The sequence below is a fragment of the Copidosoma floridanum genome, unplaced genomic scaffold (genome assembly GCF_036245765.1).
Source record: "Copidosoma floridanum isolate Cflo_tuat_1 unplaced genomic scaffold, Cflo_Japanese_pri ptg000030l, whole genome shotgun sequence".
Taxonomy (NCBI): Eukaryota; Metazoa; Arthropoda; class Insecta; order Hymenoptera; family Encyrtidae; genus Copidosoma; species Copidosoma floridanum.
Genome location: NW_028321907.1, coordinates 10,857,494 through 10,880,055, shown reverse-complemented (window position 1 = coordinate 10,880,055; position 22,562 = coordinate 10,857,494). Strand labels below are relative to the sequence as shown.

Sequence of the window (22,562 nt, the reverse complement as noted above, 5' to 3'; positions counted from 1 at the left end):
CCCTATTATAAATATACAACAAAGCTATGCCTTTTATACCTGTGCTTGCTTCTCGTTTATTCGTATTTGAGTGCACCCAAAAGTGTTCAAGGATCTAAAAATTAATCCCCGGAGTTTCCCCGATTTCTACATATATATCGTAAAGAAAAAAAAATCTCTATAAATTCCCGGTTTTCTCGGATACACGTATACATAGTGCATGTAGAAAAAAAATGACGATCTTTGGATTACAAGGGTGTATGTATATTTTAGCATTAAAATAATATAGATACACGTGTATGAGAGTTTTAAAACAATCAATACTTATAAATATGTACACAAATCCGGCTCGACACGAACATATACAAATCACATCGACAAGAGACATAAAGATCAACATACCAATGAAACATACATTATTTTAATTATTATATCTATACTTAGATACTTAGAAGATCTGTACAAGGGTTCAATGTTTGGATTAACCAGCGTATATGGACGTAAACACTTGATAAAAAAAAAAAAAAATTGAGAAATTCAAAATAGTAAAATAACAATATGAACAAAAACAGTGTAATGGCAATATCCACAGTTACGCAGCTTTGATGATAATCCTCTCAAAGCGATAATAATGCGTACACAACAGAGGTAATTTTTTTTTTAATCCCCTCATAGCTGGTGCAATGGACATTCTCGTTCGTACGTGTAAGTACATTCATGATTGATCGTTTCAATAAAAAGGACCATTATGATAATATATACATTGGCCAATCGGCTTTTTGATAATTCGCCTTTTCTACGAGCCCCATTGTTGTTGATGATGATTATTCCTCGCTTCTGCACATCATTTTGTATATTTGGTATACCAGTGTTTATATCCTATGCTCTGTTGACTAGGTAATAATGATTAATTTTTTCTTTTGTTTTTAAATTTGTTTCACAAAAATGACCATTAAAAATTTGTAAGCAATCAAAGTTTTTTCAATGTAATTAAAATCTCTTTTACTGAACAATTGTTTTTCTTTCCGATGAAACTACCATACAGAGCGATGATGTAGTTTTGGCTTCGTTTCGCTCCGAGACCATCAATTATAATGTCGTCGCAATATCATAATACAGTACACAGCTGTCTAATATTATCTACAATACACGACACCTCTTAACAATAGTGTTTACGTATGGCATGTAAAAACGACAAAGTGCCAAAAAATCAGTCCTGCAAGCGAAAAACGAGAGGAAAAAAAAAAAGAAGTTCATCCGGTAAACGAAGGGAGCGACGAAAAAAAAAAAAAAAAAAAAAGAAAATATCAAAATTTCTCTCCCGAAAGCAAGTATACATGGGTAGTACACAGCGACTCGCTGCTGAGGTGCGAGCAGATGTCCCGGCGCCCAAAGAAAAGGGGAGAAGGCTGCAGGTGCGCCTCGGCAATTTTCTCTCCCGAAGCCAGCCTACTCGGGCCTGACCACGTTGGCCTGCTCGTCCTCCCTGATCTGCGCCTGGGCGTCCTCCCAGAGCAGCCTCTCGCGCTCGCGCTCCATCTGCGCGTCCTCCTCCTCCTCCTCGTCCTCGTTGACGAGTTCGCTCTGCTCGCCGGTGCTCTCCGCGTCCTCGGGCGCGAGGAACACCCTCGGCTCTTTGCCGGGGCACTTGCGCCTGTAGTCCTCGTTGTCGGGGGCACGCCTGGCGCAGGAGTCGCACAGGGTGTCCTGGGTCGGGGAGCACTTGCGCGCCTCGTAGAGCCCCGGCCCGCACCGCGAGCAGATCCAACAGGGCTGGCTGCCGTGGTGGGGCGAGTAGCTCACTCCAGGCTGGCACTCGGAGCACAGGGTGTCCCGGCCACGGGTGCACGGCTCGAGGACGCCCCAGCCGGGCGCGCAACGGCTGCACTCGCCCCGATGGTGGCGCAGGTGTGCTCGGCCCTCCGTACTCTGGACACGAGAAACAAAAAAAAAAAAAAAAAACGATACACGAGTTAATGATGCTGCTTTTTATATTTTTTGGCGATGGGGCGAGGGAGGGGTTGATTTATCGATGCAGAGCAGGGACGTGGGAAAAGAGGGATAGGTACACGTGGATCACTGGTTTGGGTGTGCATTATTTTTTTATTACATCAAATGTATATATAATCAACTACTCCCATTGTATACGCAAAAGGATAACGTTGTAATTGTTGTGATCGCACAGAATTTTATTTACCTGATTGTTGTTAACGATGACGAATATCGTCAAATCAACTAAATTGCGAATTCGACACGTTTTCGGGTTGCAATTAATTTAATGGCAAAGGTACCAATGATCAAATCAATTTGTTGTACTCCTGCTGATTTTCGGTATATCGGACGATCGAGAGATTCGTGCTATCCTTAATTTGGTGCAATGTATTTATGTTATACGTGTCTATAAATGTGAAATTTGTACGAAGCTCTTCTATGACTGTACGAGATTTGTCACAAACCGAAATATATCATATGATGTTCGCTTGTATAAATAATTGAGCAATGGCCGGCAAAATCAATCAAATTACTATCTATATCGTGGTATGGTATGAATCTTTTTAGTCATCGGTTTGAAAAATCGATGTGTTTTCAACGGCTCGCAGCAACTCGATAATCGCTATGATTCGATTGGCTCATAAAAATATTCATTAAAAGAAACAAAAATCCGATTATTTTTTTTTCATTGCCGCTTCGTTCGAGCAAATAAAATGGTTTCTACTGTGGCAAACAACGTAATCGATCGATCGGATCGTCAAGCATCTTATGGGAATCACAAACCTGAAATGAAAAAGGACAATTGTCTTACAGTTATTCCGATTTCAGGTAGGTATCCATAATTTAGGGTGCAAACGTATATTAGCGCGGGCACTCAAACGTGCAAGCATACACGACACAAAAAATGAGCCCACGACCAATATGCACACAGACTAGAGTGTACAGGCTGTCTTTGTCAAGCGAAGCGGCTAATACCACGCAAAAACAGGTGCTCTCGGAGACGCGGGGCCAGCTGACCGATTCCCTACTGGGTATATATAATATTATGCAGGCACACACCTTGCGCTCGAGATGTTCTTTTTATTTTTTCCTGTGCGCATAATACAAGTATACAAATACACACTACGTACTGCACTGCACCGTCCCCGTGTGCCTCCTGCTGCACGTGTTCCTCTGATATTGCCCACCAGCTACTTGTATGGATACTTATTTTATATATCTTTTCGGCTCTTTAGATATATACTATTATACACGAGAGTAATATACATATTATCATGTGGTTGTTGATAATTAGGTGATTGCTTGTCGACCGGTGCAACGATGTTGCGTACACACGTTTGCGGCTCGCGAGCTATACGTTTCAGTAAATTTGGCTTGTTTAAGGTTTTTTTTTTTTTTCTACGTTTTATGTGCCATGCGAGCAATTTTTGGGACTATTGTAAGTGTTTTTTTTTCTGTTGCTAAATTAAAAACCAAGACTATGTTAGAGTGAAATTTTTTTTTTTTAATATGCAACGCCATTCGAATGAGCTGTACGCGCAGTCACAATATTGAGCGCAATACCGAACAAAAAATCGATGACTACAAGTCTTTGGGTTATGAAATTTTTTATACCAACAGCTGTCGAAAATATTTGGTATGTATGCGTATAAATGTGTGTTTATACCTATACCCATCCAACGTCCGATTCGGTCCCCTGTACGTTACGCAGATGTGGAAATAACATCTGGCATCCGTTCGGCTATTGTCTACGATATCAATATGCTGCGTTTTGAAATGGAGCGACCGAATTAAAAATTTTACAAAACTAAAGTTCGTTCTTGATAAAAATACCAAACTGTGGGTAGTTTTTTTTTCCCCTTTTTTTTAGCAATAGCAAATTTTTCGGTATGACTATATAAATATAACATAGGTACACTAGGAGACAAGCATTCAGTTATATACTTGTGAACAACAGGTTAAGCACGATAGAGTAACCATTGCACCCCAATCAAATTACCAAGCGTTTCCACATGAATTGCATGCACTACGTTTGCTCTAATGCTTTTATAGCTCATACAAATCCTCGTACATAATTTTGCACGACCCGATAATCGATAATTTCAACCGTGATATTACTGACAACGTTATTGTGCATTTGGGTTTGAAAGAAAATAATTTAACCATCACCCACAAGGTAATTATAATGGAGAAATAAAGGACTGGCACCCGTTATGCGCCTTCAATATTATTAATTATAATTAAGAGTTCATATATTTCGTCAAGGCAAAAGTGTCTTTATTCAATTATTATTAATTTTTTTTTGTTTCAATCGGTATACCCATGGATAACAAGTATATCGACATGTTACAAATGATTTTTCAAACTACTCTCTGACGTTTATGAAATTTAATTTCGCTTATTTACTTGTCACCCATCACAATTTAAAGCCTCGAACAAACGTGCAAGCTAATTATCGAAAAAAGCACAGCACAACTGCAATCGTCGGTGCAATATCCTCGACGTGAATTGAAAAAACCATTTTTAAGTTTACGTACGGGTCGGTAACCTCATTAGCCGGTCGTCCGAAATAACAAAGTGCGTACATACCCGCGCGGACTTGGAGCCAAGTGTTTACTTCAAAGGGCCGCTTTACGCGCACAAGAAAAAAACAATTTCCAATAATACGAGTCCCCCCGAGTCGAGAAAAGAATTTTATACTTTTTTTTTTTTCCAGAGATATTCATGGGAAAATTTGTAAACGTGGATTGATATTTTTGAGGTTTTTCTAGAGTTTTGTGCTACTTTAAAAAAAAAAAATTAATCATGATAAAAATATTTATACAACTTCTGTATACAGAAGAAAATCCGTACCCTATCTATGTTGATTGAATATATATTTCTAGAGGTATATATGTGCAAGATAAAAATAAAATGATCATCCCAAAGGTGTGGCCCAAATACAGATGTGTATATACGAGCTCGCTATTGGCATCGATACAAAGTACATAAGTTCCGTGCTCGCGTACGCGCGTTTTATTACTCGCCACTCGCACAATCAGTATAATGGATTTCCATGGTATACAGTCACGCTCTCAACCATCAGGAAATTCAATAGTAAATTCAAATGATAAGGGATGAAAAAAAAAAAAAAAAAAACAAGGTAAGTATATACCACAAGGGCAGCGTATATTGTAATCGATCAATAGTTAATATAGGCCCTATAGAACACGTGTTTTTTTAATCATACCCAATGTATACGTAAAATGTAGGCAGCTGGCACGCGTCTCGGCCACCCAAACGACCCTTCCATCCCTTACCTCCGTCATCTAAAATACCCAACACGCGTGACTGCCTGATTGGCTCGCGTATGCATGCGTGCAATTAAACAAAAAAATTTTTTTTTTTTTTGGGGGGGGGGCTACATTATGCTCGTCGACGACGACAGTGTATTATGTATCAAAGTGCGGGCATCGCGTGCCGGCATGTATTGCAGGCAACACCTGTATAGGTACCTTTAACTGCAGGGCGAGGTGATATGGCTTATTGCTCGTCTCACGCTTCGCTTCTTCCGTTCGATGCGCGAGGCTTCTCTCCCGCTAAGTTTACGCGTGACTCGATTTCATCGATATTGTTATTTTTTAGCCCACCCCCCCCCCCCCCTCTCCCAATATCACTCGCAATTTACGGCATACCGGACTTTAAGACTATTCGATACTTTGTACAGTGCACTGTAGACTGCAGCAGCAAGTGTGTTTGTTCTCTCGGTTCTCGGTACAGGTTTTCAGGATGCATCGAATAAGTTTTTGGACGGGGGAAAAAAAAAAAGGAAAAAAATGAAAGGAAAGGGTAACGCAAGCATTAATCATCCGCCGTTACGGCGCGATACTTTGGACAGGGAAGAAAACTCGGGGAGCTACCTGCACTTGTGCAATTATTCATATAACTTTCACGCGAGAGGCGAGAACGCTCGATGGCTAATGTGTATACGTATTCGGTTCTCGGGTGTTGGAGGTCTCGCCTCTGCGAAAGTAGATCTCTCTCGTCTCGTTTCGCTCTCCCAGGTGTGCAATTTTTAAGGTTTTTCTCTTTTTTTTTTTTTTTTTTCTCTCCACTCGGGAGAGTCGTTGGTCGCACAAGTGTATCGGGGACACGAAAATAATGCGAGTAGGTATACCACCACGGGGTACACAGCCGAGTTTTTTTTCTTTCAGAAAACGGATAATTTATGTTTTCTTGGATGGTTCTTTGGGTTTCACGAAATTTCCATGAGAGTAGGAATGATACACTGAAAGAAAAATATAATAAAAATTACTGTGCTGGAATGGTAATCTGGTGTCTTTTACTTTGGCCAGCCTAATTTTTACCATTATTCTGGACAATAATATTATGATTTCTATTGTACAAACAGTAAAAATCACTATTCTTACAACAAAAATTACTCTTCTGACCACTAAAAATTATTGTTCCAATAGTAAAAAGTCTCTAGACGACCGAACACTACCAGATTACCATTCTAGCACAGTAATTTTTATTTCATTTTTCTCTCTGTGTACCATAATACTTACATGGACAACGAGAACAGCCTATTCATCAGAGTTGTATACTCCATACGGTACAAGAGTACACTCGATTGATGACGAGGAAAAAAAAAAAAAAAAAAAAAACAATGTTCGCGCGTAATTATGCCCTAATTATGCGGGATAAACTCGATGAGACGAGACGGGTGTTTATATATGTGTGGGTATTACAAATTACTGCCAATAACCAGTGCGAGGGCTAATTTTCCTCGAGGGCCGAAAAAGGGTGTCCAGCTGCAGCGTCGCGAGCGGGAGCTACGAGGGACGGCGCGTGTCGTGTTTTAATCAGCCCCGCGAAACTCGAGACTCCCTGATGATCGTAAGCAAGAGGTAAAACTAGCCCTTTCTTCGGAGATACTGCAACACCCACCATGTATATTGTAACATACGGTCAATCGAGCGGAGTGTGACGTGTAATAATGGATACTTTGATGGGGTTTTCCGGGTGGTATAATTTTTTTTTTTTGTACGTCGAGAGTAAGAGATAGGACGGATCAAAGTTCACATTTGCTGAATCTTGCCTTCCAATGGATTTCCGTTTGCGGTTTGCAATCCAATCGCGTGGAAGGAGTGTATTTGTCAAAAGCTTCGATCGGGCGCCCAAAAATTACCGATATATTATACTGAAGAGGCGCGGCCGCGGTATACTTACGCATTTCAAGCACGTGCTCGCGGGCAAATTTCGAAATTTAGATTTTTCCAACGGAGAACAGGCGAAAATGAACAAACGAATCCGCTAAATGGATTTTTTCGCCTTTCTCGCGCTTTCGGGCTCTCGTTCTCTTTCGAGAGCCGCGAGTCGACGTAAAGTCAGCAAAACTCGCGTTTTTTCCCGCGATTTAAAATAATAATCCTCTCGAAAACTTTTTGCCCAGCACGTGCGCGAATAAAAAGAACGGGTGTAATCTTTTTTGCACGTATATTGTATGGTACTCTGGAGAAAAAAAAAAAAAAAAAAAAAATTACAGAGAAATTATTTTTAACAGCTTTTTTCCAGCTTTAACAAGAAAAAAAGAAAAATATGCAGACTAAAAGGATTTTTACACTCTTGCTGGTTTAATGTGAATGCATTTGATATTGTGTCCATCGCCTATACTGTCGCATCAACAAATCTCACGCGAAAGGCTCCTATTCATCGTGTGAAATTTATCTGAAAAAGCAGCCGTGCAATACAGGAAGAAGAGACATTTTTCTCGAATCTTGAAGCAAAGTGTCAACTTGACATTTTGTAGTTTTGTTCAAGGAAGACCGTAATTGGCAAGGGAAAAGATAAAATTCCCCCGAAAGCACGTCGACTCGTGCATAGAGCCGAGAGAAATAGGCATGTAATTCGCAAAAAATGCAGCATTTCATCCGGATAATGTATAATATTTTTCAATTCAGCCAGCCACTCGATTACACCGCTTTCAAGCATCGCAAGCTCGTACACCCTATATATATGTTTGATACCCACAGGCAAACGTGAAGGGAAGCAACTTCAAAAGCAGTTAAATTTTCCACTCGAAAATTTCGCAACCTCGAGTCTACGTACATTCCCGCGAAATCTCCTCGCTGGATCAATCCATCGGAGCACCTCCGAGCAAAGTAACAAGAGCTATAGGGTGTACGCACGTACCATGCAAGCTATAGCTCTCGGGTGTCTCTTCTCGTCTCGACGCTTTTATTATTTTTGCACTCGAGGTGTTGCTGCTTTTGCACATCAGGACGATTAGGGGGGTGATTTGGGATCAAAGGAAGCGGAGAGCAGAAAAAGCAGCCGGCAATAAGATTTTTTTTGTTTTTCTTTTTTCATAAAAATAAAGGAGTCATGCGCCGAAAAATAAAATCACTCTCGAGCCAATTGCACGAGGATTAAGGGTGTTCCGGAAGTTCGCATCGAAAAGCACTCGATCAAAATCGCATACAATTTCCCCCGTGGAACAACTTTTCTGTTTTTTTCTTCATCTTCGGTATGTAAACCCATCGTAACAACGAAGTCATCATCACTTGCCTTTCAGTGTATAAGTATGTATACGAAAGCTCGAGCAAAGCATCTCAAATAGCATCACCTCGTTGCGGGTGGGGGGTGGGGGAGGATGGGAGTTTTTTGAGGAGAGAAAGCGCGTATACCGTATGGGGCAAGGTGAGTTCGAGAGGGCAAGGTTATACGCTCTTCGCGCGCAAGCACATTCCGAAGTGCAGACGAGGAAAAGAGAAGCACCGGAGGGATGAAAAAGCGCGCAAACTCTGACGTAGTTATTTTATCATTATCGTTATTATTATTATTATTATCACGTTTCCACGCGCGACTACATGTACGTACACGTATGAGTTTATGCGCACATACGAGCTGGTGATGAATTATCCAGGAGACGCCGAGCTGTACGCGCTGGGGGGGGGGAGAAAGGGTGAGCTGGTATTATTTTTTTTTCTTGGGTGCGAATTCATTATTCAGGTGAACGTGTTTCGTGGCTGTTATACATATTACGAATGTATAAAGGGCCCCCTAGCACCTGTCCATTTTCCAGTGCGGTAGTATCATTTTTTCCTGCTATATTTCAAGAAGACATGTTCATTTGCCACGCGAGAAGAAAAGGAAAAACTTATCTCGCGCAAAAAAACCACTCGAAAGCTCAATGCTTTGAGAAGAGCTTACGCACGACGAGAATCGCGGACGGGATGTATATATATATATTGTATATACACATTTACACCAGCGGTAACTTTGGAAAGCATGGACGAGCCGAAAGAAAGAGAGCGAGGGAGGAAAAGCTAATGGAACGATAATAAGAGCTTTTCTGTACCCACCAAAAACTTTTCTCTCTCTCTCTCTCTTTCTCGGCGCAAAGCAAACTCTACCGCGATAAAAGCACATCTCGAACAGTTCGCCAATACGTATCTGTAAGGGGAAATCGCATTACTTCGAAAGATCCACTGTACCGCACCGCATCGCCCGTATACATGTACCACCAAATCACATCCCCGCGTTCCCGGCGCCGCCGAATGAGAATCAATTTCCCTGAGTGTGTGCGTATCTATATGTATATATATGTACTTCCATTCGAGTTAGGAAGTACTTTTTTTTCCCCGTGCGCAAATCTGTTTACGCGTGCGTCGTCCTTGGAAGCTCTTGGGTCTGGTAAAAAAAAAAAAAAAAAAAAAAAAAAAAGTACAGGATCGAGGCGGAAGGAGGGTAGGGTGCATTTACCCGACAATACTTGACGGGACGAAAGGTCCGGCGTGCACACTCGTGCTATTTTATTTTATTTTATTTTTTTTTTTCCCTTGCTCTCTCGATTTAAGTTCTTGTTTCTCCCTTTTTTACTCTCCGCCTATACGTATATGCCTACTGCTCCTTTTTATACAACGTATACCTGTTAAACGCGAAAAAGCGGAAGTCAAAAACGAGTGCAGTAGCTTATACATATTGTACAGGTCGGACCTGCAGAAGAACGCCAGCTGGCCGCATACGTAATTTGCCCTCCCCTATATCTCTTTGCTTATGTGTGTGTGTATCCCCTTTCTCCCTTTTACTATGTATATTTATATGTACTCATGTGTATGTACAAGTGTAAAGGTATACGTGAGAGCCAAACCCGATAGAGATCTCTATTTATTTCTTTCTTTTTTTTTTCCCCCTTCTACCCCAAACTTAGATGTCTACACACTGTAAATATACACGAGCACGAGTCAAAGTATCTCTATCTGGGCGCAGCTACTTTTTTTTTTTTTTTTTTTTTCATTTTTCATCCTCAAAAAGCCGCGTTTTTTCCACAAGACAGGTCATTGCAGCCGAGGCTGGGGTCGTTGTGCCCTTTCGCGCGGTTTAAGCTAGCACCGCGCCTCCTCCACACATATATACGTATAGGATAAGCAGAAAAGTTTCCGTACTGCGCGCGGAATGTTTAGATTTTTTTTTTTTGTTTTTTTTCTACGTTCGCTACTTTTCGCCGCTGGGAGATGTGGAAAATATAATAAATGTTCGGCGAGGGTATTCACATGTGTACATGGGATAGTGCGAGTTTCCGAAACTGCAGCTGTTGATTTACGGGGAGGATATGCCTGCGTTGTTTTGACTCTCGCCCCGGCTGTGCAGGGTGACACGTTTTGCTTTGTTTTTTTTTTTTTTTTTTTTGGTGGGGCCAAGAACTATTGTCCTAAATTGTATTACGGTCGCGAGGAGGTTCATCTCGGGGATTTAGGGGTGGAAAAAAGCCGATACCTCCCTTCCTTGCATTGAAAAGCAATGAGCTTGTACAGCTTATCGAAGGGTGCACGAAAAAGCTTACGAGCCATTGACATCTCGGTGTATGGTCGAGCTTTTTTCTTCAAAGGGAGTCCTTTCCAACACTCGTTTTTCGGACAACCCGTTGGTCGTGGTGAGGGAGCCTTCGATCAGAGAATGAAAATGTCCATCACTCGATATCATCGCGCCCTTGACCCGATCACTTATATAAATCAACGTGCCAATTGGCAAGCGAAGGCAAAAGCTCACCAAATGGAGCTTTAACGTGTATGGCGTTGTCATCAAAGAATGGTCACTTTCATCATAAAAGCCCGTGTCCTTCTCCATCGATGATTTCTTCCCCACGAGTGAGTGCATGTACCCGTACCCACGTACAAGTCACAAGCGCGAGCCGATCCGGCCGAAACGACACGCGAGTTTCAATCACGTCCAAAGTATAAATCTCCCCTAACGAGCTCAGCACCAGCAGCCATTAAACATTAACGAGCAGAGCGGGGAGAGCCGCGCTCCGGCATGTATATACATAATATACAGAAACGGAATTTGGCCCCACGGCCGATCGAAAGGCGCAGTCGCCGGTGTCTTAAAGCTCCGCTCTGGAAGCCCAAGATTCAGCACCGAGAGAAGAAGCGGAAAGAAAAGGAGGAGGAAGAAGTACAAATGGATGGGAAATTACTCTCTCTCTCCCTTGCGCTTTCAGGACTTAAGAGATGGGGGGTTGGCGGAAACAGGAGTTCGCTAACGACCCTCCCCGAAAGCCGACCTGTGCAGTGTGTACATGCCGCGTAGGTATCGGGTTCAGTCTCTCTCATTAACTTTAAAAACCCGCGTGCTCCGTATATATATATATATATATCCACCCAAGAAAGAGAACGGGCAGGGGGTGTGGGTACACGGTGTATATAGGTATACAAAGCAAGGATGTCGTTAACGCGTCGAATAATGCATCCATATAGGTATTGTGTGCGGGTGTGGGTGTGTGTACATAGGGGGAGGACCGAGAGCGCGACGAAAGGTGTGTGCGACGACGACGAGGAGCGGATCCATTAATACGCGATGCGCCGCAGCAGAGGGAATAGCCGAGTCGTTCTTTTTCGCTGAGCAAGGGTGTAATGTACTGTATAGGTATACGTGTGGTATCTTTTGTACATGGGAGCTTCGTACATATCTATATATACATACCGGTGCAGTGGGTCCTTTTGTTTCGGGGTACCTATTCATATATTACGGGTAATGTACCGTTGGGGGACTTTTTTTCCGTCCCTACAGTTCTTTCTCCATTTATCCATACGTACACGAAGAAACGTCTACATATCGATGCGGTATACATAGTGGTATTTATTTAGTAGGTATTCACTTGTATAGCGTTTTGTCGGCAATTTTTTTTTTTTTTTTTTTTTTTTTTTTTTTTTTTTTTTTTTTTTTTTTTTTTTTTTTTTTTTTTTTGGAGAAGCTGCTCAGGGAAGTTTTTTTTTGCGAATCGATGTATGGCCGAGTACCAAGATTGGGTTTAACGCACGTGTAAACGTTTGGATATTTGATGGCGCCGGAATTGAACTTTCGGCCCCGACCGTCGTATACGTACACACGCCCGTGAGTTATTTAAACGCGAAAAGGATGCGAAGGTAACGGAAAGCTCGCCGGCGTGCATCGACACACCTATACGCGTTGGGTCTATATACATACGTAAATTTTAGGAGAGCCGTAAAGGTTACCGAGGGATCTCGCGCGAATGGTACAGCTACCGAATGATTCATGAATTCGTCTTTTTCCCTGTTCACGTCACTTGGTTCACGAAAAAAAAAAAAAAAAAACTACTACGCGTAAAACTGGGCCAATGAAAAAGTAAAGTCAAATAAAGATGTATGCTTGGTATGATAAAAAATTAAGCCGATACAAGCGAGAAAACGGTGTGAGACTATGCTTTTGCAGCATACATGATATAGTGAGGTTTTTTTTAAAACACAGCAAGTACGCGTATACTCGAGACAAACCTGGTAAAAATTTCGAAAAATTGAGTGCACTCAAGTTGAGTTTTCCTCGGTAATTGAATGTCTCGCGTATACACATTTTTTCGCTCGCCTCGAGCTAGACGTAATTTCCCCTAGAAAAAAAAAAATAAAGAAAATATGCACACGCCCAAGTTCCAAGCGGTTTTGCTAACCAGCGCAAAGGAGAGATGAAATTAAAAAAAAAAAAAAAAAAAATATAACCCAAGGTGCCGGCTCTTCTTTCAGCATGTTTTCCGCGAAAGGCGCAAGCTCGTGTCGGTATTTTTCGCGCTCAAAGCGCCGATCCTCCCCATTTGCATGTAAGCTTATACACATCGGCGCGCAAAGCGCACGCTTGTATGTATGCGCGGAAGAGTTTGCCGCTTCTAATGATAATATCGTGCCTTCCCTCACCCCCTGGCCTATTTTCCTTTTTTCTAAAGCTCTGTCCCTCGTGAGGTCTCTGGTATAGGGAAATCCCTCGAGAGGACGACCCGCTATACACGGGCGTTACTTTGCACCCGAGTCGTGTTTTTTTTTTTTTTTTTTTTTTATTTATACATATACGTGTTGCCTGCTGCACTGTACATTGTGTATATGAGCGGTGAGTTTGGAGTGCTCAAATTCTTTTTTTTCCCCCTCGAAAGTTTGGGTGCGTTATATACGTAGTGGGGATTTTTTTTTGGTCAGCCTCGTGCGTTATTCGAATTTGTATCGATGAAAGTAAACAATTTTATTTTATTTTATTTTATTTTATTTGTTTTTTTGCATTTTCTTCTTCCAAATGCCGATTTTTCACGAATACATAGGGGAAAAAAGCATTGAAACGGTCGGCTTGTTGATTTTTTTATTCCAAGAACCTCTAGATATGTATTGAGCTTTTTGCCATTTCACGAGTTTTATTTGCCTTTGAACGATATTTGGGGCAAATATTGCGAATGTAATGAAATTCGTGAGCCTCGTTTTTTGTTTGATAAATACCGTAGGAACAAATGAAGAAAAAAAAAAAAAAAGTCTCGCAATAAAACCATGGGAGCCTTTGCCCTTTGCCATTATTGCTCCTAAAAATGAAAAAGTTTTACTTTCTTGATTAAAGCTCCCACGAAAATTTCAAAGCATCAAAGTGACATATCGCAAACCTATAACGTCAAGCATCTGTCGCACATGTAAACGCCAGCCCGCAAGCTCGGATAAAAGTTCCAGCGACGACGTCACAACCGTAACAAAGTCACGCAAAGCGTCCGTCTATAAATACAACGAACTTCAATCCCCGACACGGATACCTAAAGGGGAAAAAAAAGAGCTGTGCATACACGCGCACAGGTGCGACCCTTATTCCCGTTCCAGCGCATAGTATAATGATTTACCTAACGAGAAAAATCTCCGACTGGCTAGTGGGCGTATCAAAGGCACGTCGAATCGAGCAAAAAGCCCGTACGTTATATATAGTCAGCGCGTCAGTTCCAACGCAATGGTAGCACTTGGGCGATAAATGCGGGCATACAAGTAAGTAGACGATGGGAAGCGCCAACTGCCGTGATTATCGTTGGAGGAGGGTCGTCGTTCAAACGCGCGTTTCTCACTCGTTCATACATACATATATATGTGTGTGTGTGTGTCGTGTATGTACGCGATAGCGAAAGAGACCCTTTTAAGTAGGTACGTTACGGACTACCCTCGCTTTCTTTACTTTGCCGACTTTCTCCCTCTAGCTGCTCGCCGTTGAAGGTCGCGCTCTTGCGTTTCGCAACGCTCTTCGACGCACTCCCTTTCTCTCATCCGCTTCCGTTTTATCAAAACGACAAAAGGGGGGAGGGAGAAGGGGGAAACGGAAATCGCGATGAGAGAATTTTTCAAGCGGGTACGCTCTTTCGTTGGTGCTCTAATAAGCAGGAATACAGCGTTGGATCTTTTTTTTTTTTTTTTTTTTTTTTTCCATTGATGAGGAAGAGAATCGAGTGCCCTCTTTTTGTGTAGCTTTTATGAGTTTGGTGATACGGTTGTCTTTTTATGGTATGACTTTTTTGATGGTTGGAAAATACGAATGAGTCTTTGGTGAAAGGGAATCGACTTGTGCACTCGATGAAAAGGTTAATGTGAATAAAATAAACGAAACGCGCAATAGAATTCATGTCAATCCCATCGTTGAAAACGTTGCGATGACATTGTCGATGAAACAGTTACTCAAAAGCGACACTTTGTTGTGATTCGTTACTTTGTCCTGAATTGATTTTTCCCTTCTTTCAACGATTTCGGAGCGACTATTTATAAAATGTATACCGATTCCCTAAAAGTAAGGCTCAGTCGGTCGTCAACTTCGGAACATCGGTCAAAAATAACGATGGTCTCAAACGGAATTTCGAGTGGCAGAAATCAAAGCCACCCACGAGATTATCGTCGTAGTCGCGGATACGGAGAGACGATCGCTCTAACGAAAATTCAATAACCGCATACAAGCCAATCCGTGAATTACGACCCCCCCCCCCTACGTAAGCGGATCGCGGTGCAACGCGCACAAATACAGTAAATTCCGGGCGACCCGCCCGAAAGTAGAAAATCATCGCCCCCGTTCATACAGCCGTTGCTGCAATTGAAAGCAAATTTGACTAGGCCTCGTTTGCTATTTTTTTTTTTTTTTTTTTTTTTTCCCCTCGTTAAACCACTTGCGTCAACGTGTGCCCGTATCCGTATACCTATGTACGCGTGTGTTTGGGGCAAAAACGCACGTGACGAGCGGCGAAAAAAAAAAAAAAAAGGGAAAGAAGAATCAAGCTTTTTTCCGCTTGGGAAAACGCTGCGCGACTGCGGAAATGTGCCTTTTTTTCTCGACAATCGGACAAACAAAACCCCCTTTTTTTTCGATTTGCCGTTTGTTTGCTTCTTGCCTATACATACCATCAACGCTTGATTGGGAACTAAGTGCACCTTTGTTTTTGTTTTTTTTTTTTTTTTTTTTTTTTTTTGTTTTTTTTTGTTTTGTTCCCAAAGTATACCGAGTAATTAAAGATGAGTACCTTTCGAGCATCAGACGAATGAAAAACTTTCGATAGTACTCGTATCTCGGCGTTTTTAATTAAAACACCGAAGTCTCTTGACGACTGCAGGTATGTATAGCCGCGAAAACGGAATCTATGGGTAATAAAGGGGAATCCCCGATCCCTCCCGAGTTTAATACGCTATTATTTTCCGATGCGCGAGAAAAGATGTATGTCAGGTATTTATAGCGGTTCGCAGGACGAAGCGGCGAACCGATGCATCATTCAAGATGTATCGAGGAATTATACATCGTGTTCGACGGACAATTTCACGTACAACGAGAAAGACGCGTCTTAGCAACATAGAAATCGGATGATGTGGTTATTGTTTTCTTGCTCTCCAAAAGAACATCAATTTCCAAAAGGTTTTCAGACAAGAAAACCTACGATGACCGTATAAATATATATATATATGTTATGTCCTGTGCGAGCATAAATTGGGGGAAAAAAAAAAATTTCGTTGAGAAGATTTATAAATACCTGCACGAAGCACGCAACAGCCAAGAGGATCACCAGAACGCAAGTAGCGTTCATCCTATCGGCTGGCATATCCCTTGATCCTTGATCGATACACCCCTCCCCCGATGCACGTCCGTAAGCGCTCAAAGCTCGGTTTATTTCGCGCTTTGCCCAGTATATTTATAACGTGATGGATACTATATTTTTATCTACTCAACACTTGTTCGTATACGGCACTTCGATCTGATGTGCCCGGCACTTCACTCTTCCGATATTAAGTATTGCTTTAACGTCCCGATGCACGCCACTTTCGTTCCTCGCGCAGCACTTTATATTATATCCGCGTGTGGATTATTTCCTCGGGCTATCCCTGCACGTACACCGCACGTGAAATACCGTCCATCTGTCCACGTCCCTGTATAATAACGCGTTGTGCCAGTCAGGAGGAGCGAAGGAGAGTTCAACCACTGGCGCCGGAGGTTTCGCCTCGAATGAGCGCCAAAGTCGCGGGCTGGCAGCTGCAACGGCCCTCCGCTCTATACCGCCACCACCACCACCACCACCTGCACCGTCACCGCCACCGCTGTATTTATATACCGTGTGTCGTTGTACATTTATGTGGAGCGGCTCCAGCCGTCACGTGGCCACCCGCGACACTTGTCTCCTGTCGTGTGCCATCATCCGATGCGTCCTTAATATTACAAGTATATATACATACATACGCTTGAGCGATTCCATGGAAAAACCATTCGTGTATACTCGAGAGCTTTTGATAATTCATGTCATAGTTTTTTGTCTTTAAAAATGCGAGGTCACGACCCCACCATTGGAAGAAAAAAACAAAATGTTTTCCATGTATCGATTTCCTTAAGGTTTTTTGGAAGAGGAGAATTCTTATACACGACTGGTGCATAGAAGTGCCCAAAATCTCTTTTTTTTTTCTTTTCTTTTTTTTCGTCAGAGTTTATTTGTCCATGAAATGGCAATTTAGTCTGTGGAACGTGAAGACAGGGTATTGATTAGACACGTTAGAATTGTACACGTAAAAGCTATACGCAATGATTAACGCAAAAACTTTTATACACAATGTATTTCAATTGTTTACATAATAATTTATAAAGTCCAATTTGAACACGTTCATATTGAACACAACTTTTTTTCTACACGAGAAATAAATAAATCTTAAGGCGTACACAAAATATTGTACACATTCAATAATAGCTATCACGTTTATTGAACACATTTTTTTTGTACACAGATTTAATTGTATACATAAATTTAGTACACGATTAAATAAGTTTTTCGCTTCAGTGATAAATGTTGTACACGGTAAGTAATAAAAACATTTTTAGTACACAGAGTTTTATCAGGATGCAAAAGCGTTTTGTACACAAGTTACTTCAGACGCATATTATCGTTATATGTGCAAAAAATAAAATATACATACATGTACAATTTCCCAAGGTCGTATACTAACTTTGCGTTTAAGTTTTCATGTGCATAACAGGTGATTGTGTGGATCCAATACTTGACTTTGTTGCATTCAAGGTAATGAAATTACTTGAATGAAATTTTTGGGGGACATAATCAGGTAGGTGAAAGTATTAACGTTTTATCATTCATATAAAGTATAAATTTTGTTATTCAAACATCGATTATTTTTCATACGTCCTAATGACACTTACACTTATCATTTATTTTATACATCACTTTTTGGTATAAATAATAATTGTATACTTTTATAAACAAAATGACTAACGGTGATTTTCATCTATTGTTTCCATTTTTTTTTTCCTTAAAAAGGGTAATGATGTTAAATAGTCGATTGACAACAGTATACAAGTATATTGATATTCTGAATTGTCACTATATCAACATATATACAGTGATTCTTGGGAAATAAGCCTCTATTACAAAATATTCTTAATTAATTAGTTTGTTTATTTGGCTTCCAGAAACTCCGTGTCTTTACTTTTTGAGAGTTTTCGCACGTCGATACATCTTAGGCAATAATGGAAAATAATTTCTCAATCTGAAAGTCTTCTTGAAAATTATGATCAAAAACTCGTGAATGTGAGATTTGAAATAGATATTCTGTTGGGTATTGTATATAGGCCTCAATGGTCATGCCAAGAGTAATTTATTACACTTAGCAATTTACATTTTAATTTAAATATCAAAAAATGTGGTTCGTTACTTTAATCGTTGAAAAACTATCTAAAAGTTAAAAAACAAATGTTCCTTGAATCTCAGTTCATATAATATTTAGAACACATGCTAGTCAAGAAGAACAAATAAGGAGATGTGTATGAAACACTTATTTTGTGCCATTCAATTTTCAATTATAACCACTATTTTGCTTGATTAATGTCGTCACCAGAAATTGAAAAGAAATCATGGCTTGTATACTTGAATTTTCTTAAAATTTTGATGGTTGACTGTCTATCTAAATATAAGGAACGTTGCTTATGTAAATACTACATAACAACCCTTGGGCGTCAAAAATAAGTAGTTAAGAACAAGTTATAAAAACTTATACTGCGATTTACATAAAAAAAATTGTTAATATGAGATTTGATTAAAGCTTATTTTTCTATTGCGTTTACGTTTCAAAAATTATTTTTCATAAGAGTCGCACGAAACAGGTCTTTTCCTAAAAATTAACGTCACAAATACTTAATGCAATGCCATTTTATTTACTTTTTAACTATGAAAAAAATATGTACTCGTTTAATAATTTTGGGATCTCTTTATTTACAACTTATTTAGAATGAGACACGTGTTAAAATATTTTATTGAAAAATATCAGTGATAAAAAAATTTGTGTAAATTTTCTTTTGCGCATGGTGTGTAGAACACGAAATCTTACAATCTACATGGATCACTAAGGTCTAAAATTGTAGTTTTATCGTTTATTAGTTGATCACAATGATTTCATCGTTTTCCATAGCCAATGGTGCACTGAAACAAAAAATTAGTATTAAAAATAATCGATCATAAATTTTTGATATTTTTTTCTCAATCATTGCTAATATTTTATTACTTGAGATCCGGCATCATTGCTCTTGGTAGCCATGACTCTACAAGTCCCCTACAGTAGGGACATGTCATACCAGTGGGTCTTCTCATTTTGAACCACTCGTTTGCGCAAAAAATGCACAGTCTATGTCTGCAGGGTCTCAGGAGTTGCACATTCTTGCGCCTCAAGCAAGACACACATTCTATAAATTTAATAAAAATAAATTAGACCAATGAATTAGACAACATTCGTAATCATTATTATTTACAGACTGCTTGTAGATGTTATGTTGTAATAATATTTGTTATAAGTGATTTATTGTTAGTGGCAGTGCTCACAACTATCAATTTTAAAAACAATTACTTACTGGCCTTATTACCGGCTCGACGAATTTTTTTTTTTTTTTTATTCTGCTGATCATTGACTGCGGAACAAAAATGAAGTGAAAATATGCTCAGAAATTGAATACTTGTTTACACTTATTACAAATTTATTTGTACAAACCATTTACAGCTGGTGCCACATTTCCAACATCATGAAGCACTTCTGGATCTCGTTGATTATTAGCTGCCTCAGGAAGTTGAACTACAATTCCTATTTCTTCTTCAGGCAATGCAGGATGAATATTTACTTCATTGAGTTGTGGAGCATTAGCTTCAGCTGGATTTAGAAAAAGCGTTTCTTCTATACCAACAGTTTCAGAATTTTCATCTCTATTTTCCGTACTTTGACCTGTCGTTTTACATTAACAATAACAAAATATTTGAACATTATTTTGTTTTGGATGCGATCGGTTGACATAAAAAAAGAAAAATAAATTTACAAACCCAGAGACAAACGTCTTCTTTGGCCTTCTAATTCTTCTGCTACTTCTAATGATATTTCTTCATTGTGAATTTGTCGAAGAACATCATCCACTACTTCATCTGCATCCATTTCATGAGCATCTAGCTCCATTGACAGATCTCCTACTGCAGCTACTACTGGTAGGTACAACTTATTTCACTAAGTTTGCTACGCAAAGATAATTTACTTGAATCAGAGGTTAGCTTGGATCGTAAAGATAATAAAATAAAATTTTCCAGGGCTTTTTTTCTACCCTTTTAACGCAACATTTTAAATCGTAAATATTACTGAAAATTACACAAAACTTGATACGTTTTTTGCTATGTCTTTCGTCTGTATTTATTTGTGGAGAGTCAACGTTCCACGAAAATGACCAAAAATGGCCACTACAAAAACAGTAGCTACGAATCTTTGAAAGTAAATGTTTTATGTTATAATTTTTTTTACTGTTTTTTATATAATTTTTAACATTACAAGACCAAACGTTAATGCCAGAGTTCTGGAACTCGAAAGAATACAAGTTTTTTTTTTATACAAGGTATATTGATAGTTTGAAAAAACTGAAATAATTCTTTGATAGTAAAGAATTGAAGAAGAAGAATTATCGAAATTTTAGAACAAATTTATTTGCACACAGTCATGGTTGAATAATTGTATAAGTATCTCATAAACTGACGCACTTGTTCTCCCAAAGGCACACATTAAAAAAAGTTTGTCAGATTTTTTTTGAAATTCCCAACTCCGTAATATATTTTTGCAAAATTCATCATACACATGCACGCGCCTCCACAACTTGTATGTATTTTATAATCCTTGTTTCCTGCACTCTTTTCACCCATTTCTCTTATTTGTTGTTTCTCTGCCCTTTTTTTTTTTTTTTTTTTTTTTTTAATTGAAAAAAGAAAAACAAAAAAATGCGGATTTCATTACATTCTTACCCACTCTATTTTCAAGAGAGGGCTACTTAGAAGGGGAAAAGCAGGACGTGTGTAGGCATCAGTAGGTGAGCGCAGGTATGTACCTTCAGAGTTAACTAAATTGCTTCACCCACACGTCTCTGGTAGTGGATAATCGGGGGAAATCAAATACGCAGCATTTCGAGATGAATGCCCTATTGCGTATTGATCTTTTTCTTTTTTTTTTTTTTTTTTTTTTTGAGTAAACAAATTAATGTAGTATGTATCGATTTAATGATGAAACTGAACTGACATATATACGTGCACGCTTGCGTTGGAACGATTTGGTTATTCCGTTCGGATGAGCACGAATGCACTGATCACGAAGCAAAGGTACTCCATTGGTTTCCCTTTGCCCCAAAAGAAACACGTACACGGTACGTGATGGGGTAATTAATTAGTTTACGTACCTATATATATTTAAAAACGAATATCGATCAGAAGCATTGATTTGCCAGAAAAAATCCGTGAGTCATGATAATTCCAGTATAAAGTTATCGGCACAGCCCACACCTCATATACTTATAGTTACTTACTACACCCATGCGCTTTCTAAGAGTCCGCCGTTGCCACCATCGAGTCCAATGAGCCGTGAGCACTAGATAAGGCCAACATACCCCCTAACTCGCGCTACACGCCGATTTGGCGCGGCTATACAAGATCATCCACAAAGTTACGACTTGCCGCTGGACTGTGATGCGATTATACCTACTTTGGCCTACGAACCGCGACACGATAATATGCGTGTGATCCGGCCTTGAAGCGGTTCACGTTACTGCGCGTAATTGCTTTGCTCGTTGTCCACCAATGGGTTCGTGTGTGACGAAATGAAGATAACATTGTACGTTACTTGGTCTCGGGCACGTGCTGCTGATATTGTGCGTATACTAATTATCGCGGAAAAAAAAAGATGGGTTTCTGCAGTTGACATGTTACGGCTGTGCACCCTATAAAGATATCCAATACACCGGTGAGTGACTTTTTTTTTCTTTTTTTTTTTAGGACGATACGAGGGGATATTGGAGTGAGCTGGGAAAAGTCGTTTCCCATCGCGTGTTCGCTCGAGTGTGATATGTGAGCTGACGAGAAAACCCATCGGAAGAGGTGCACGTCTGTGCGTATCAAAATACGCACAAGTTGATAAGAGTTTCGCTGGCACTTATATATTTTTTACCGTGGATCAAGTATTTTAGCATCAAACAGATTCGTCGTCGTGTTAAGCCGATTTAAGGAATTTTCATCGCTTTTTGTTTAATTTTTTATGAGTAGTAATTGCCCTGAAGCTGTACTGTAGAGAATAATACTTCAGGTAACGCACGAGAGACGGTACGTAAATTCGTTGATGTACGCATCGAATGTGATAGAAAAGAAAGAAATTGTTCAAATTGACTCATTGAATTAAAAATGTCGTACTTTAAAGACTAATTACCACTTCAGCTCCAACTTGGTAAACATATACAGAAGCCAAAAGCATTGTAGAGCTGCGCTGTTTACAAGTTTT

General features: G+C 39.9%; 2 protein-coding genes across 3 annotated transcripts in view; both read right to left on the bottom strand.

Moving 5' to 3' along the window:
• Nucleotides 1-1,428: 1,428 nt before the first annotated feature.
• Nucleotides 1,429-16,918, bottom strand: LOC106636775 (uncharacterized). The gene is made up of 3 exons (XM_089596458.1): nt 16,881-16,918; nt 16,637-16,823; nt 1,429-1,908 (listed from the first exon to the last, which is right to left on the bottom strand). The coding sequence occupies exons 1-3, from the start codon at nt 16,916-16,918 to the stop codon at nt 1,429-1,431; spliced, it is 705 nt and encodes a 234-aa protein (XP_089452584.1).
• Nucleotides 16,919-19,147: 2,229 nt separating this feature from the next.
• LOC149373473 (uncharacterized) overlaps nt 19,148-22,562 on the bottom strand; it is a 35,214-nt gene continuing 31,799 nt past the window's right edge. The window contains exons 1-6 of one of the 2 annotated variants that reach the window (XM_089596592.1): nt 21,598-21,863; nt 20,087-20,273; nt 19,764-19,991; nt 19,627-19,683; nt 19,284-19,461; nt 19,148-19,201 (exon numbers count right to left, since the gene is read on the bottom strand). In XM_089596592.1, the coding sequence (XP_089452718.1) occupies nt 19,156-19,201; nt 19,284-19,461; nt 19,627-19,683; nt 19,764-19,991; nt 20,087-20,216 (639 nt within the window). In that variant the 5' untranslated portion in view covers nt 20,217-20,273; nt 21,598-21,863 and the 3' untranslated portion in view covers nt 19,148-19,155. Of the gene's footprint in view, nt 19,202-19,283; nt 19,462-19,626; nt 19,684-19,763; nt 19,992-20,086; nt 20,274-21,597; nt 21,864-22,562 lie in introns of those variants that run through there. The other variant, XM_089596591.1, reaches the window with a different exon arrangement.